Below are 17,515 nucleotides of genomic sequence, written 5' to 3' on the forward strand. Positions count from 1 at the left end.
CAGTTTTTTACTAAGGGGGGGAGCTTTTTTTTTCTGTTGGTATAGAGCTTGTTTATACTAAGGTTCTATCAAAAGGATTTATTCCTAAACTTGGCACTGTATTTGTTATCAACCAGAACTGATGTCTTAATACAGGTATTGAAATGAGAACAGAAGTCCTCAATGAACGCAGCAGTGTTTGCTATTGGGTTTTCTTAGGCAGGGGAAATCTTGAATCACTGTGGTGGGCCACCTCAATTGCCATGCCAAATGATAATGAGGCATTTCTGGGGGAGCACACTTTGCTAATTAACCATATGCTAGCTCACAGAAATGTCTACAGGAAGGGATTTATGCACCCTGGCAATTCTGTAAATAAAGTAGCTCAGTCAAATATATATTCATTAAGACTGCCATATTCAGCCATTAGTTCTAATGGGAGAGATGATGTTTCAGGTAAGTGTTATGGAGTTTAGCTGAAAGGAAGTAGCAGTGGGATGTAAGAATATGACTATATGCATGCCTGTGATAGTGTGCATTCTTGACTGGAGAAGTCTGAGTCAGAGGAGTAGCTGGCTCCATCTGCATCATGTGCAGATATCAAAAACTGACACCCCACTCCCTCAGCTTTTCAAGTGAAGAGCAAAAAAAAAGCACCTCACTGTATTAAGCCAGCTTAATATAATGAAGTGCTTTTTTAACTGTCCCCCACCCACAAGCTTTTCAATTGAAGAGCAAATAAAAAAAAATCCTTCTATTGGCACACCTTCCAGGTGGCCAGATGTGCAAAACACACCCACCCTGCCACATCCATACAGGGCTCATTTCTGCACCCTGCCACAATCTTCCTTTCTCATCACAATTTATTAAAAATATATATATTTAAAATGAAGCAAACTGCTTGCTACAAATGTAGCGATCTGTTGCTACAGTTTATACCCTGCCCTGCATGGCGCACTACAGTGCACATGTTTTAGATAAAAAAAACAACAAAAAAAACACTCATTTTAAACTGTAGCAAACTGCTTGCTACAAATATAGCAAAGAGTTACTACAGTTTAAACCACATATGCAGAACTGCAGCACTCAAGTTTGATCAGCTAAAGAGTGATTCTGATTGCCTCGTCCTAGCTACAATTCTGATATCAGTGTCTCAGGTTTTGTGTGTGTGTGTATGTGTGTGTGTTTGTTAGTGTGTTTCTGTCTCAGTTGTCACAGCAGGGGGTTAGTTAGGGGGTAGTGTGAGACTGGGGGTGTGTGGGGGTAAATAAATGAGTGTGCCCACAAGTGCTATTAAATGTGGATGATCTGATGCTGATGGATGTATGTTTGTTTGTGGAACTCTCTGTCACTGTGTGTGGGGGAGGATGTAGTCTGTTATACCTTTTAATGCCCGCACCAGACAAAGCCTATGATACTTGGTCGACTAGCTGACACCAAGGATACTTTTAAATATTGCTCTACGTCACTTAAAATTAATAAAACAAAAGGTTTACATCAAAATGCATTTTTAAAATATAAAGTATGAAACTAATATTTGGCACTACTGACACACTATAATTCTCAGAGATGAATTTACAGGGATAGGGTAAAAATAAGTGGCAAAGTCATGGGTGTTCTGCAAAATTAGGGGAAGTTGAATGTTATGGTGATGTATCCATGTCTGTGCCTGTGTGAATGTATGTGTGTGTGTGTGTGTGTGTGTGTGTGTGTGTGTGTGTGTGTGTGTGTGTGTGTGTGTGTGTGTGTGTGTGTGTGCACGTGCGTGTGAATGAATGAATGCATGTGATTGGAAGACTGTATGAGAGTTTACCTGTGGCAACATAATGCATAGGCCACCAGTTATAATTACCACCAAAAGGTACAGTTTAGCACTGGTGGCAATTGACAATTACACCTGATTCAGAGCATGCAAATTAGCCAACAATGAAATCTCTCTCATTGCTGCCAAATATGCTCTTGAATCATATCCTATTTTTGGAGCCCCTTTGGCCTGCAGCAGTCTATGCAAGCGCATGACAAGTTTTTGAATCCGAGACAGTTTCTAGAATAAATAAACAAATAAATAAAACAATTGCACTACAGTGGAAAGTCAGACCAGTGTTAATAGGTGTCTACCAGTTGATTCAAGCAAACTATCCACTTCTACCTATAGGTAGGTATAGCTTTTCTTTGCGTGGCTGAAAAGACAAATGCATAAAAGATTTAAAGATTATGGGGATGTATAATTCTTGCAGCTATAAAGCAACAATTTTATTTCTTTGTTTATTGCATGCATTTATGTATAAACAATATCAAATACAATTGTAATTCCCATTTTTATGCAAGAAATCAGCATTGTAAATGAATCATTTGTAATGCATTTCATACCAAAGCATTCCTTTTATCCTCTTAGTGTAAGAATTCTGGATAAATCCAAAAGTAATGGGGAACAAAGGCCTAAAATCAGACAGATTTTAACTATGGTTCTTATAAAAATAAAGAATTGCTACAACAGCAGGTTATGCATTATTATGCATTTTCTGAAGGACATGGAATCTGAAACTCATATGTTTGTTATTTTTTAGTGACTTCAGTATTCATTGATTTGCTTGAAAACCACAAATTTATAAGGAACAGTCAAAACACATGCGGTAAAACTCTGCACATTCTATAAAGTTCTGGACAGTTACATGGTATGCACAAGCCTATCTTTTCAAACCATAAGGCTTACATGCATGGCTCTGTAGACAAATCTTTACACGCCTGCAGTCTGATGTTCTTAAGTAAACAAACCTGCATGTAATATTTTCACCTTTACTTGTTAGTATTGTAAACATGGTACAGGCGTACTTAAATCCAGAGACTATTAAACTTAGTGCACATAATGTAATAGTATCTGAATAAATGTATGACTTATTTTTGCTCTTCTTAAGGTTCCTGTTTCAGTTTGTAGTGAGAGCTGTACAGTGGGTTACAGAAAAGCCTCAAGACAGGGCCAGCCAGCTTGCTGTTTTGATTGCATACAATGCTCAGAGGGAGAAGTTTCAAATGGAACAGGTAAGAAACCATACATTTGTATATATATTTCAGAAGCATTACTCAACACTGAAGTGAATGAGACGTGCATATCTTAAAAAAATGTTCAAATTCTGTGAGGTATTATTTTTCAAAATTTGCTTTAAAAGTGATCTGTTTGCAATTTTCTGACATTTATTAAGTGTGGTACACTTCGTCATTCAAAACCATTATTTTCAAATATACAGACAGGAACATTTTTTATTTATTTTTTCATCTCTGATTTTCACTGTTTGTTTTACAAAGTGTATAACGGATTGCTGCAGATGGCAGTTTTAAAAATGTCCAACTTTAGAGTAATTTTTGAGAATATGTAAATGTGTATATGTCTAGGAGAGTGTGAAAACCATTCAATGAGAAGGACTATACCTATAAAACAACTGGATGAAGCACAGGAGTTAAGCTTTATTATTATTATTTAATTTTAGGTGGAAATAACTGCTCATTTAAGTCATACAAGACTGTGCTAATTCTTTCCATAAACATTTATAGATTAACACAGCACAAAACTCAATAAAAATGGATGTGCAGGACGAATTATAAGATCTGCTGCCATTTAGGTATACCGGTAGTGACATACAAGGGAAGAAGTTAACAATGGCAATCATCTGGGGGAGAATAATATTCATAGTTACTATAATGTATGCATGTATGTGTCTGTGTATGTATATAAAATATAATGCACATATATTTACATCTCTGTATATATATATATATATATATATATATATATATATATATATATATAAAATAGATTCATAGGGTCATAGGTCATAGATTCATAGGGTCATAGGTGCATATTAGGCTTACAACCACTAGGGCCTTTATTAGCCTAGCTGTGCAATCCAAACCAAATGTGTCTCTATATATCATGGGTGTTTATTAGAAGGAGGTATATTCATTAGGAAGATTCTAGAGATTATGTGGGGGTTATGTTAGTTTGGGCATTACTGTCTGCCTCTATGAGAGACATGGGGCCAGACCCTTTGGTGAATTTCTGATTTCTCATCCATTGATCAAGGTTATGCCTAAATAGGGCTATGGATGTATTCTGTTTCACATGGATGGAACGACACATATCTGACTCACCAAAATATCTTATTTATATCACAAGCAAAATTCAAATTCTTAGAGCTAGTTGTTCTGATGCTGTTCATTTTGCAGATGCACAAAAGTTCTGTATGAGCTGGATCAAAAGATACCTGCTATACCAGGAGATATAGGGCTTTAAGGTTATCTGTATAAGACAAATGTGTTTATATCATGGACTCTCCTGGAAAGGATCATTTGTGGGTGTTCCAACTCCTTGACTACCAGATCAGCACTTTGCATCCTATCAGTTAAGTAATTAGCCTGGGTGGCAGTTTTCCCAAAAATCTGTATAATGCATTGCTTGTCATTGAGTTTTAATCCGTGACTTTGGCACAGTCATTTGTCTCTGTTAGAATCTCTTCTAAGATGTTTGTGTACTAGTGAGAAACTATGATAGTTCCCAATTTGCAGTCATTTGTGAACTTGGTCAGCCAAAGGCTCTTAACATTCGCTTTTACCTCTAAGAAGTAGATACCAAATAGGAATGGTCCCAGGATGGAGCCCTGAGATACCCCACTAGAGCCTGGTCTGTTAGTGGAGGTGGTATCAACAATCCTGACTTCCTGTGTCCTGTGTGTGAGCCAACAATCAATCCATTGAGTTATGTAGGGGTTTAAGCCCAGTTTGGTGAGGTTTTTCAACTATACCTGAGTGGGCTATTGATTGTATCGAAAGCCTTAGCCAGGACCAGGTGAGTGGTGTACACCATTTTTCCCACATCCATTTCCTTGGTGACCTTCCCAAAGGAGTGCATCATATTTAATACATATGACCTTGCTTTGACAAAGACAGACTGGGTTGAGTCCAGTGTCTGAAGGTTGTCTATGTTTTTGTCAATCATTTCCATGCTCATTCTTCCATGGCTTTGCATATTAGACTAGTAGGACTAATAGGTCTGTAGTTTCCAGGGTCAGATGAAGGTCCACCCTTGTGAAGTGGGATACTCTTTCAGTCCTCCATTCCCATGGCATAAAGCCGTTTTGAAGCTGTAGCTCAAAAATGATGCAAGTGGTCCTTATAGGTCATGCTTAAGTCTATTGAGGAGGCATCTTGGAATGTTGTCGGGGCTCACTGAGGCCGTGTTTTTGGCCCTTATTGAGCACCAGCAGGAACTGCTCCACACTAATACTTGGGGGGTATGCTAGTAGGTATTTCATGGGGGGAAGCAGGGGGAGTGGGGGGTGAAGTTAGAGCTGAATTTGTCAGTCAGCAAATTCGCTATGTAACTCTCCCCAGTAAACGTGGCACCACTAACTACCACTTTGGCACACTGATGTGTGCTGCCTTTTAGTTTCAGACACATCTGTAGAAGATGATGTGGTTGGATTTAGTCTTTGAGGCTACCTTGACCTCATAATTGGCCTTATTAGACTTAATTCATCCTCTCAGTTTCTTGTTCAGTTCAATTAGAGAGCTCTTATAGGTTCGTAGGATTTTCCTAGGCTAATGACCACAAGAGCCTTTTTAAGCCTAGACATGCATTCCAAATCTTTGACAAGTTCTGATACCCCTGATAAGTGTAAGCATGGGCCTGGGAGATTAACCATTTATAGGTTACCTGTGTCCATTAGAGACATAGGTGCCAAACCAGGAATGAATTTCTGGTTTCCCATCTAATTGTCCAAGTTGCACTTGAATTGGGATAGGGAGGAACTGTGCTTCACGTGGACAGGGAGTCTGTTCCATAGATGGGGTAGTCTCTGGGATACATACCTATCTCTCCAACAGGTCCTATTTATATCACAGGCAAGGTTTAAGTCTTTAGAATGGATAATTCTGCTGCTGTTTGTTTTGTGGATATGCAGGAGGTCTATCAGTCTGACAATGCCCTGTATGCCAGACATAGATCTCCCCTCAAAAGCCTGTAGAGGACAGAATACAGGGATAGGGCCTTGAGATGGTCTGCATAGGACATTTTACTTACACCCCATATTCTTTTAGTGAGAAACATCTGTGGACATTCCAGTTGTTGGATATGCCTGGTTAGGTACATACCAAAGGGGACATTGCACTCAATGATATCTCTGATGAATGCCGAATACAGTGAAACAATGACTTCCTTGGACTTAGATGTTATACCTTTGTTTATAAGTTGCACAACACTGAATGATTTCCTCACCACTGTAGACACATGATGGTCAAAGGCTAGATTACTATCTATGTATGTCCCTAATTCCCTGACTACTGGGTCATCTCTAAGGGGTGTGTTGTCAATATGATAGTTACCAGCGATGGATGGCTTCCCAAAGGATACTGTTATGCATTTCTTGGCATTTAGTTTTAGACCATGGCTCTAACACCAGTTATTTCTCTGTGTCAGCTCCTCCTGGAGAACATTTGTGTCAGTGTGAGATTCAATGACAGCTCCTAATTTACATTCATCTGCAAATTAGTCACTCAGAGACCAGTGACATTGGCCTTGACTTCTGAGAAGTAAATGCCAAAAAGGAGTGGTCCAAGGACTGATCCCTGAGGTGCTCCACTTGTGACTGGCCCCTTTGTAGAGGTGGAATCCCCAATTCTAACTTCTGGGGTCCTGTCTGTCAGCCAGTTGGCTATCCATCGGATGACATATGGGTTTGTACCTAACCTCTTGAGTTTGTCAACAATGCCCGAGTGGGGTATTGTGTCAAATGCCTTGGCCAGTTCAAGGTAGGCAGTGTGAATGATTTTGCCCTCATCCATTGTTTTGGTGACCTTCTTAAAGAAGTCCACCAGGTTGAGTAGGCATTGCGGTAGTTGATCTTTCTGATTTTAGCCATGACATTTTTCCTTTTATTCTATACCCTAGGATTCTGCCAGTGTAGTTTGTTTTTAGAGTTTGTTTTGGGCTTACTTCCAGTAGGTACAGCAGTCTCTATAAAGCCATTTATATGGTTGTACAGGGTCTCTGAGGACTATTTTGCATAGGTTGCTGTGGACGTGGAGTCTGGAGGGGCACTGAACTTTAGCAAACTAAGAGGATGCAGTTTGCTTTGGAATAGTTCCTAATATTTACAGTGTTTGCTGGAGTTACCACGTTGATTTTTGTTTTCATGGAGACAGCTTTGTGGTCTCCACCCACCAGTGAGGACTTGGGAGGGGGGTGAAACACTCTCCCACATTGGTGAGTACCAGGTCCAGTATGTTTGAACCTCTGGTGGGTGCACGCACTATCTGGTCAAGGGTGTTTGTGTTAAGTCCAGGAATTATTGTGCCTGTGAGTATGAGACAGTGTATGTTTCCCACTATATAGATGGATAGTTCATATCCCATAAATAGGGTATTTCACTTAATGGTGAGTGTCTCCAGTAGGTCTAGAGTATGGGCTATGGGATTCTAGGAACATAGAAGGTGACTTATGGTTTACTAGGACATGGTATGGAACTTTGTCTATGGTGACTGTATATCAGTAAATTCCATGGCATGGTCCTGTTTAACCAAAAAGGTTTTTAGACTAGGATAAACTTTTGTCCCTGCTTTTAAAAAACCCAACCAAACAAAAAAAAAAATTTTTTTCCCACAAAATTAAAAGGAATTTGTGTTGTGATATATTTTAGGGGGAAAATTGGAACAGTAAATAAACCACCTCTTAAAAAGGGAATTAGTTTTAAACATTCGTGCCACCCCCACCCATGTTTTTTTTATGGAATAAAAGTTTGGAAAACTTGGGGGGGTAATTAATTCAGGATTATAATTGGGTGGAACTGGGGAAACCCTGGGTTAAATGACAAAATCAGTCTCAAACCAATATTGAAGAATAGGAAGTTGGTGGTAAAGACATGTTAGGCAATTGAGTCATATAGGATTCAACCTTATGAATTGTTGTTATATTTATTTTTTATCTTATGTATAATTTGTATTGTATTCTACTTTTATAGATTTATTATCCTTGAGAGTAGACACATTCTTTTTATAAGAGACTCTGTCTGTTGATGGATTTAAAGAAATAGAATATTGAATGGATATTAATATATTGTTTATTTAAAGTAAAACAGAATCCTTTCCGATTAATAGAGACAGATATTATATTGGTGATATTATACTATTATATTTCTACTATTTTCTAATATTTTATGTGTGGACATATATGTATCACATCTTTATGTTGTATATTGATGCAGTAGATCATACTACTTAGGGTAGGTTCCTTACCCCCGATGATTTATTAGTTAACTGCAGGTTTTCCCATGGATTATTTCCCCCTCCTATACTATATTCCCTATTTATGATATATTCTATGCTGTTTAGCTAAAGGGTTTTTGTCTGTTTATCAGAAAAGTTGATTTAATTTATGTACACTACCAAGTAGTATGTTAGCGACTGTGATATTAAAAACTGCTGCTATGCTCTATACATTTTAATATCTTGTATAGTTTAGCGCCTTAAATGAAGTAAGGTTTATGCTTGACGCTATTATTAACCTATTGCGTAAAGCACCTATAATCTTTGTAGGTATTACTTAGGATAGCTCCCTTACTTCTGACCGCTTGATACTTATTAGTTAACTGCAAGTTTTCCCTTGGAGTATTCCCTTCCCTACACGATATATATTTTTATATATTTTTTTTTATATGTGAAATGTTTTACGCTGTTTAGTTAAGGTGCTTTTGTTTATTAGAAAAGCTGATTTAATATATGTACACTACATCAAGTAGAATGCCAGTGACTGTGTTGTTAAAAGCTGCTGCTATGTTTTATACATTTTTAACTTTGTATATAGTTAGCGCTTTAAATGAAGGAAGGTTTATGCTTGACGCTATTACTAACAGATTGCGTCAAGCATTTATAATTACTGCAGGTTGTTTTTAGTTTAATCTTATATTATGTATGGGAAGTTTTATGCATTTAGTAATAGAGTTTACTTGAATTGTTTTAATGAAAGCTAGTTGCTTGTTTTAGAGTGAAGTGATGATATATTTATGACGCTTTCTCATGAGAACCAATGAATTATGAGGGAAGTAGTATTTAAACTTTCTGTGAATGAAGGAATGATGTATTATCTGATGAAGCCTGATGGTGAAAGCGCTAATAAATTTTGTCTTGATTAATTATACCTTCTGGAGTTTTATATGCAGAGCGATTATAATATCTTTACAGCTGTAGAATTTTTTGTCATCGTCTACTATTGCTGAAGATTTAGGATTGTTGAGAGCCTGGTAACCACTGTGGTGACTTTTATTTTTGATATTAGTTACTAGTGAGAAACTATGATAGTTCCCAATTTGCAGTCATTTGTGAACTTGGTCAGCCAAAGGCTCTTAACATTAGCTTTTACCTCTAAGAAGTAGATACCTAATAGGAATGGTCCCAGGATGGAGCCCTGAGATACCCCACTAGAGCCTGGTCTGTTAGTGGAGGTGGTATCAACAATCCTGACTTCCTGTGTCCTATGTGTGAGCCAGCAATCAATCCATCGAGTTATGTAGGGGTTTAAGCCCAGTTTGGTGAGGTTTTTCAACTATACCTGAGTGGGCTATTGATTGTATCGAAAGCCTTAGCCAGGACCAGGTGAGTGGTGTACACCATTTTTCCCACATCCATTTCCTTGGTGACCTTCCCAAAGGAGTGCATCATATTTAATACATATGACCTTGCTTTGACAAAGACAGACTGGGTTGAGTCCAGTGTCTGAAGGTTGTCTATGTTTTTGTCAATCATTTCCATGCTCATTCTTCCATGGCTTTGCATATTAGACTAGTAAGACTAATAGGTCTGTAGTTTCCAGGGTCAGATGAAGGTCCACCCTTGTGAAGTGGGATACTCTTTCAGTCCTCCATTCCCATGGCATAAAGCCGTTTTGAAGCTGTAGCTCAAAAATGATGCAAGTGGTCCTTATAGGTCATGCTTAAGTCTATTGAGAAGGCATCTTGGAATGTTGTTGGGGCTCACTGAGGCCGTGTTTTTGGCCCTTATTGAGCACCAGCAGGAACTGCTCCACACTAATACTTGGGGGGTATGCTAGTAGGTATTTCATGGGGGGAAGCAGGGGGAGTGGGGGGTGAAGTTAGAGCTGAATTTGTCAGTCAGCAAATTCACTATGTAACTCTCCCCAGTAAACGTGGCACCACTAACTACCACTTTGACACACTGATGTGTGTTGCCTTTTAGTTTCAGACACATCTGTAGAAGATGATGTGGTTGGATTTAGTCTTTGAGGCTACCTTGACCTCATAATTGGCCTTATTAGACTTAATTCATCCTCTCAGTTTCTTGTTCAGTTTAATTAGAGAGCTCTTATAGGTTCGTAGGTTCATAGGATTTTCCTAGGCTAATGACCACAAGAGCTTTTTTAAGCCTAGACATGCATCCCAAATCTTTGACAAGTTCTGATACCCCTGATAAGTGTAAGCATGGGCCTGGGAGATTAACCATTTATAGGTTACCTGTGTCCATTAGAGACATAGGTGCCAAATCAGGAATGAATTTCTGGTTTCCCATCCAATTGTCCAAGTTGCACTTGAATTGGGATAGGGAGGAACTGTGCTTCACCTGGACGGGGAGTCTGTTCCATAGATGGGGTAGTCTCTGGGATACATACCTATCTCTCCAACAGGTCCTATTTATATCACAGGCAAGGTTTAAGTCTTTAGAATGGATAATTCTGCTGCTGTTTGTTTTGTGGATATGCAGGAGGTCTATCAGTCTGACAATGCCCTGTATGCCAGGCATAGATCTCCCCTCAAAAGCCTGTAGAGGACGGAATACAGGGATAGGGCCTTGAGATAGTCTGCATAGGACATTTTACTTACACCCCATATTCTTTTAGTGAGAAACCTTTGTGGACATTCCAGTTGTTGGATATGCCTTGTTAGGTACATACCAAAGGGGACATTGCACTCAATGATATGTCTGATGTATGCCGAATACAGTGAAACAATGACTTCCTTGGACTTAGATGTTATACCTTTGTTTATAAGTTGCGCAACACTGAATGATTTCCTCACCACTGTAGACACATGATGGTCAAAGGCTAGATTACTATCTATGTATGTCCCTAATTCCCTGACTACTGGGTCATCTCTAAGGGGTGTGTTGTCAATATGATAGTTACCAGCGATGGATGGCTTCCCAAAGGATACTGTTATGCATTTCTTGGCATTTAGTTTTAGTCCATGGCTCTAACACCAGTTATTTCTCTGTGTCAGCTCCTCCTGGAGAACATTTGTGTCAGTGTGAGATTCAATGACAGCTCCTAATTTACATTCATCTGCAAATTAGTCACCCAGAGACCAGTGACATTGGCCTTGACTTCTGAGAAGTAAATGCCAAAAAGGAGCGGTCCAAGGACTGATCCCTGAGGTGCTCCACTTGTGACTGGCCTCTTTGTAGAGGTGGAATCCCCAATTCTAACTTCTGGGGTCCTGTCTGTCAGCCTGTTGGCTATCCATCGGATGACATATGGGTTTGTACCTAACCTCTTGCGTTTGTCAACAATGCCCAAGTGGGGTATTGTGTCAAATGCCTTGGCCAGTTCAAGGTAGGCAGTGTGAATGATTTTGCCCTCATCCATTGTTTTGGTGACCTTCTTAAAGAAGTCCACCAGGTTGAGTAGGCATTGCGGTAGTTGATCTTTCTGATTTTAGCCATGACATTTTTCCTTTTATTATATACCCTAGGATTCTGCCAGTGTAGTTTGTTTTTAGAGTTTGTTTTGGGCTTACTTCCAGTAGGTACAGCAGTCTCTATAAAGCCATTTATATGGTTGTACAGGGTCTCTGAGGACTATTTTGCATAGGTTGCTGTGGACGTGGAGTCTGGAGGGGCACTGAACTTTAGCAAACTAAGAGAATGCAGTTTGCTTTGGAATAGTTCCTAATATTTACAGTGTTTGCTGGAGTTACCACGTTGATTTTTGTTTTCATGGAGACAGCTTTGTGGTCTCCACCCACCAGTGAGGACTTGGGAGGGGGGTGAAACACTCTCCCACATTGGTGAGTACCAGGTCCAGTATGTTTGAACCTCTGGTGGGTGTACGCACTATCTGGTCAAGGGTGTTTGTGTTAAGTCCAGGAATTATTGTGCCTGTGAGTATGAGACAGTGTATGTTTCCCACTATATAGATGGATAGTTCATATCCCATAAATAGGGTATTTCACTTAATGGTGAGTGTCTCCAGTAGGTCTAGAGTATGGGCTATGGGATTCTAGGGACATAGAAGGTGACTTATGGTTTATTAGGACATGGTATGGAACTTTGTCTATGGTGATTGTATATCAGTAAATTCCATGGCATGGTCCTGTTTAACCAATATAGAGTTATGCTTGTTCTTAATATGAACTGAGGCTGATACACCTTTTGTCCCTGCCTGTGCAGCTAGTGGTCTAAATGTGTGAAATATACTGAAGCCTTGCAGTGTCAGAGTACTTTCTTCAGATTTAAACCATGTCTCAGTAGTGACACAGATGTCTGTATTCTCCAGCGTGCAGAGACCTTGTAGGTTGTGATGTTTCTTGGTTAGGCTCCTAGCATTGAGTAGTAACACCTTTTGGTTTCTTTGGATTTTATTTGCTATGTCAGTAGGATTGTCAATTTGGCATTGCCTAAAACAGCTCTAAGGGGGTGGGTGAAGTTTTAGCCAATATTTGGAAGCCTAGAAGAGAAAGATGCAGACTACCCTTTGCAAAACAACATGGTTTGCTAACCACATCCTCCCATGCTGAAAAATATTGAATCACTCTGGAAAGACAGCAGAAACTAAGCCAGTTATTGAAGTCAATCGTCTTTTGTTCACACTGTGGTGGCATTCTTGGTGAAGGTAGAATGCTGCTCAATACAAAGCACATACCTGCCTGAGACAAATATTCAGAAAGAAAAACAATGTCTCTCTTCATAAAGTCTGGGGAAGTACGTCTCAGATCATTAACACTTACATTGATTATGACAGAGTCATACTTGTACCTGTGGTGTAGTGACTTGAGTGCATGTGTACTTGACAGATCCTGGCTCCAAATAAGCAACTGACCTTTATGTTTTCCTTATTTGGCCTAGTGAGTGGGGCATCTGTGTATCATACAATGGAGTCCCCTATGACTCCGCTGAAAATGGACACTTGTTGTCCAGTCAGATTATCCTGGCAAACAAATGTTAAAAATAAATAAATGGCAAGAGTGATATATTTTTATATATCTGTATCTATATCTATATCTGTATCTGTATGTATATATGTCTTTATCTATATTTAGCTATCATTCTATCTATATGATTATATTTCACTACATTGACCATAAATGGTCAAAACTTATTAGAGCAAAAGAACAAGAAACCCCTCACATTCCTTGCTTATTATGTATACTGACTCTGAGATCTCAAAAAAGTGGGGAAAAGGCGAAATCCCGCTCTCCACTTTGTTGTGATCCCTCAGGTAAATGATGGCATCCTGGGTGAAACAACAGTTTGATAAAACAAGTTTCCTTTCTAAGCATTCGATGTACTGAACATACGACAAAACACACTGAACCCTTACATCTGTAGGTGTATATATATATATATACATATATATATATATATATATATATATACACAAGTGTATATGTTTGTGTATATGTGTGCATCTGTGTCTGCATTTGTATGTTATGTATGTGTCTCTCTCAGTGTGTGTGAGTGAACAGGGTGAGCATGATTGTATATATGTATGTGAGTATGGTTGTGCAGATATGTCTGTATCTCTGTGTATATGTATATTTATATCTGTACCTATATCTATATGTTTCTGTCACTATCTATATATATATATATATATATATATATATATATATATATATATATATATAGCTTGTTATTTGCAATAGTGCATGATAGATCCTGGTCTGTTCTAATACTGCACATTGCTTTTATCACATCTATCTTACTGAGTATTTTTGTTGATCTGTTCCCTTTTCTGTACTCCTCTAACAGTGACACTTCTTGTCTTAATTGCTTTATAGTTTTTCCTATTCAATACTTCCATGATGGTATTCAATTTCTCCCCTTCCTTTCCCTTACTACCCTGTGTTCTTGTGGTAGAACTTTTATCAGTTATTAATTTAGCTGCACAGTAATATATCCTGTTTACTTCTGTTATATTGCATGGATCTCTATGGACAGTCGTAATTACTGTGTTCATTTGTTTTGTTAGACTTCTGGCTTTTTGGGTTTTATTGACCTTCTGCAGTCTATTTCTTTCATTGATCTTAAAATATCTATGTCTGTTAAATCAAGCAACTCTTATCTTAGCTCATTTTCTTCCAAACTGAAGGCACATCCCTTGTTTTCCATTTCCTGCAGACATTCTATAGAAAGTTCTATAGCATCTTCCTGTGGCACATTCTCTTCAATTTCATCCTGTGCCATCCACTACTCTGTCATATGGAAACTCACTGGCCTATCACTTCTCAACATTGACTGTATCAGAGTTTCCACAGTTTCCAGTTCCTTCCCTTGCTGTATAGCTTCAAGTAAACATTTAGACTTGTTTCTTGCAGAAAGCTCCAAAATATCTTGATATGGCACCTGACTAATTGCTTCCTGTTCCATTGGTTTCCCCTTAATTTGGATATCCATTTCTCTATCCTGTTGTGGTGTTTCCTGAATTAGATTTTCTACACTGAATCCTTCACTTCACAGGTACTCCATAAACTCAAGTTCTATTTCTTTAACTTCTCCATTACTAATTTCCTTTTCTACTTTCCCTCTTTGTCGTCTTATGTTTTGTATTGTAAAGCTTTATATCTCCAGTTTCCTTTGCCTGTATTTCTCTTCAAATATCTTCGGTGCTGCTCTTTCTGTATTGGTTAGTTTTGTTTTCTCCTTTGCATAAATATAACACCATATTAAATCTCTTTTTCTTTCCCATGCCCATATTTCTTTTTCAGATATCTCCTGACCTTCCTGCTTCTCCTTAATATGGGGACTTGCTGTGATGTCTACTGAAAATGTATATATATCCAGCTAGACTAGCCCGGTCAACAAATGTAAAATAAATAAATAAATGTAACCTGTGTTAGACCTTCTACACCAAATCCTTCACCTTGCAGACACTCCATAACTTCAACTTCTATTTTTTTAACTTCTACTTTACTGATCTTCTTTTCTACATTCCATCTTTGTGATTTTATTTTTTTATTGTGAAATTTTCCATATCCAGATGCCTTTGCCTGTATTTCTCTTCATATATCTTTGGAGCTGCCTTCTTTATATTAATTAATTTGGCTTTCTCCTTTGCATAAATATTGTACCATGTCAAATCTCTCTTTCTTTCCCATGTCCATATTTATTTTTTATACTTTTCAAATATCTCTAGGTTTTGTTGTTTATGTTTTTGCATTTCCTCAGATGCTTCTTTTTCCAAATAGATCAATGTTTCTTTATCTATATACTGTTTTTCACAAGTCTGTTATATCAGACTGGAGAGGGCCCTGCAATGAGTCCTGTGGCATAATTATCTAGCAGTCCTGTGGTATGTCACTTGTAACTTTTTTGCCAACCAGTTAGCTATCCTCTGCACAAAATAATGATTTATATTCAAATAGTCTGTCAGTATTGCTTGCAATGGGAACAGTGTCAAAGACCTTGGTTAAGTCCATATATGATGTATGCACTGCATAAACAATGTCAGCTGCTTCTGCTACTTTTTCATATAAACTAGTGAGGTTAAAGTGACAGGACTTTCATTTACAAACTCAAGTAGATGAGAGTACAAGGTTACAAGATTCTAGATACCCAGATTAATGAGGTCTGATATAATATGTTCCTTAGTTCTTCGTATGAAGCTAGTGAGACTAATGGGCCAATAGCTTTGAGAATCTGTAGATGGGCTACCCTTTTGTAACAACATTACAATGGCTGTTTTCCAGGCTTCAGGAATGTAACCAGTGGAGAGGCTTAGATTAAATAGGTTAAATGAGGTGCAGACTGGCCACCTTGGCACTGATGATCAGTCAATCTGGTATATTATCAGGAACTATGGATGCGGTGATCTTAGCTTCTGAGAGGGCAGAGACAATGTGTCCCATAGAAATTAAATGGAGGTGGCTGAGATTGTGGAATCTGTTTAACACCTATAATTGTGGGAACTTGGAATGTCTTTTGTAGCAATAGAGGGAGTCATTCAAATAGCAGGCCCTACTATCAGGCCTCCCAGGGAGCAACTAACCCATGACAACTGCAAGCCCAGTGTGTGATGCGTAGGTATGTTGGCATTTGGCCTGGCCTGGCAGTCAGCCATGACTATAAACACTTGCCCCAGGATTCAATAAACTCCGTGCAGGAATAGTGTTATTCCTGCATGGAGTGAACAGTGTCCGTTTCTGCATAGCCTTAACAGCAGCGTGCCTTACATATTCATGAATGCATGCTACTGCTAAGGCTAAGCAGACACAAACACTACTGAGTGCAGGGGGCATGTTTTAGTAGTGCCTGCACATCCAGCATGCCCCCTGCACTCTGAATGTGCTGTACAGCACTTTCTAAGTGCTTTCAGTGTTTGCAGACACTGAAAGCAGGAAATGTAAATGGGAAGCAATGCATGGGGTGTGTGACAGGTACTGTCACACACCCCCTGCATTGTCAAAGTGCCATACTGCACTTTCTAACTGCTGTCAGTGTCCGTGGACACTGAAAGCAGCTATTTAGATAGTAAGCAATGCAGGGTATGTGTGACAGGTACTGTCACATACCCCCTGCAATGCAAAAGTGCCGTACATCACCTTTAACATGTCCCGACCTCTCAGAGCAAAAAACTGGCCACATCCTAAAATGATGGGGGGACAAATAGGGACAGATCATAAATATTGCCCTTACAAACTTAGAAAGTTGATGGAGGAACAGGGTTTGTATTAACATAACAGAATGTAGGGAAGGATTAGAAGTCTGAAACTCAAATGCCATTATGTATTGCCGTCAATCCTGATATTTCCCATACAGACTTAGACAGTTGATAGAATGACAGGTAGTGCATTGCCAAATATGATTTACAAGTAGTATTGATACATGTAATTAAAGTGCTTTTATTATTTTTTTTCTATTCTAAGTTAAGTTTAAGCTTAGCTGAGCTGGTTTGCATGTTATGGCCCTCTGCTCAACATTGCTTAAACAACTCATAGGAGCTAAATAAGAATGTATAGCAAAAATCCTTTATGACAATATAGTGTAGAGGTTAGAGTCCTGGTTTTGCATGCAGGAGTTCATGGTTTGAGTACCAAAACAAGCAGTATATTTTCACATGGAAAAGCACTGTTAAAATTATTTTTTTATGTTAAATTATGTAGTAATTGATATTTGTTACCCAGGGAAGTGTAGCTGGTCCAAAATGGAAGTGTGAGTGCATATAACATGTGAAATCACCCATGTATACACAAGTGTCCCATACAGTACAGTCACACCCCAAGGTAATGTAAGGAAAGCACATAGGTGGACGTCATGTAAAGTA

At 38.6% G+C, this 17,515-nt stretch overlaps 1 protein-coding gene across 1 annotated transcript in view; it reads left to right on the forward strand.

Annotated features, from left to right (window-relative positions):
• The window catches only part of LOC122790538 (vomeronasal type-2 receptor 26-like), a 97,161-nt gene that overhangs the window by 39,478 nt on the left and 40,168 nt on the right, over window positions 1–17,515 (forward strand). The window contains exon 2 of the mRNA XM_044058087.1: window positions 2,895–3,018. Within this exon, the coding sequence (XP_043914022.1) occupies window positions 2,895–3,018 (124 nt within the window). The remainder of the gene's footprint in view (window positions 1–2,894; window positions 3,019–17,515) is intronic.

The sequence above is a fragment of the Protopterus annectens genome, chromosome 16.part0 (genome assembly GCF_019279795.1).
Source record: "Protopterus annectens isolate FY-2018-M chromosome 16.part0, PAN1.0, whole genome shotgun sequence".
Lineage (NCBI taxonomy): Eukaryota > Metazoa > Chordata > Ceratodontiformes > Protopteridae > Protopterus > Protopterus annectens.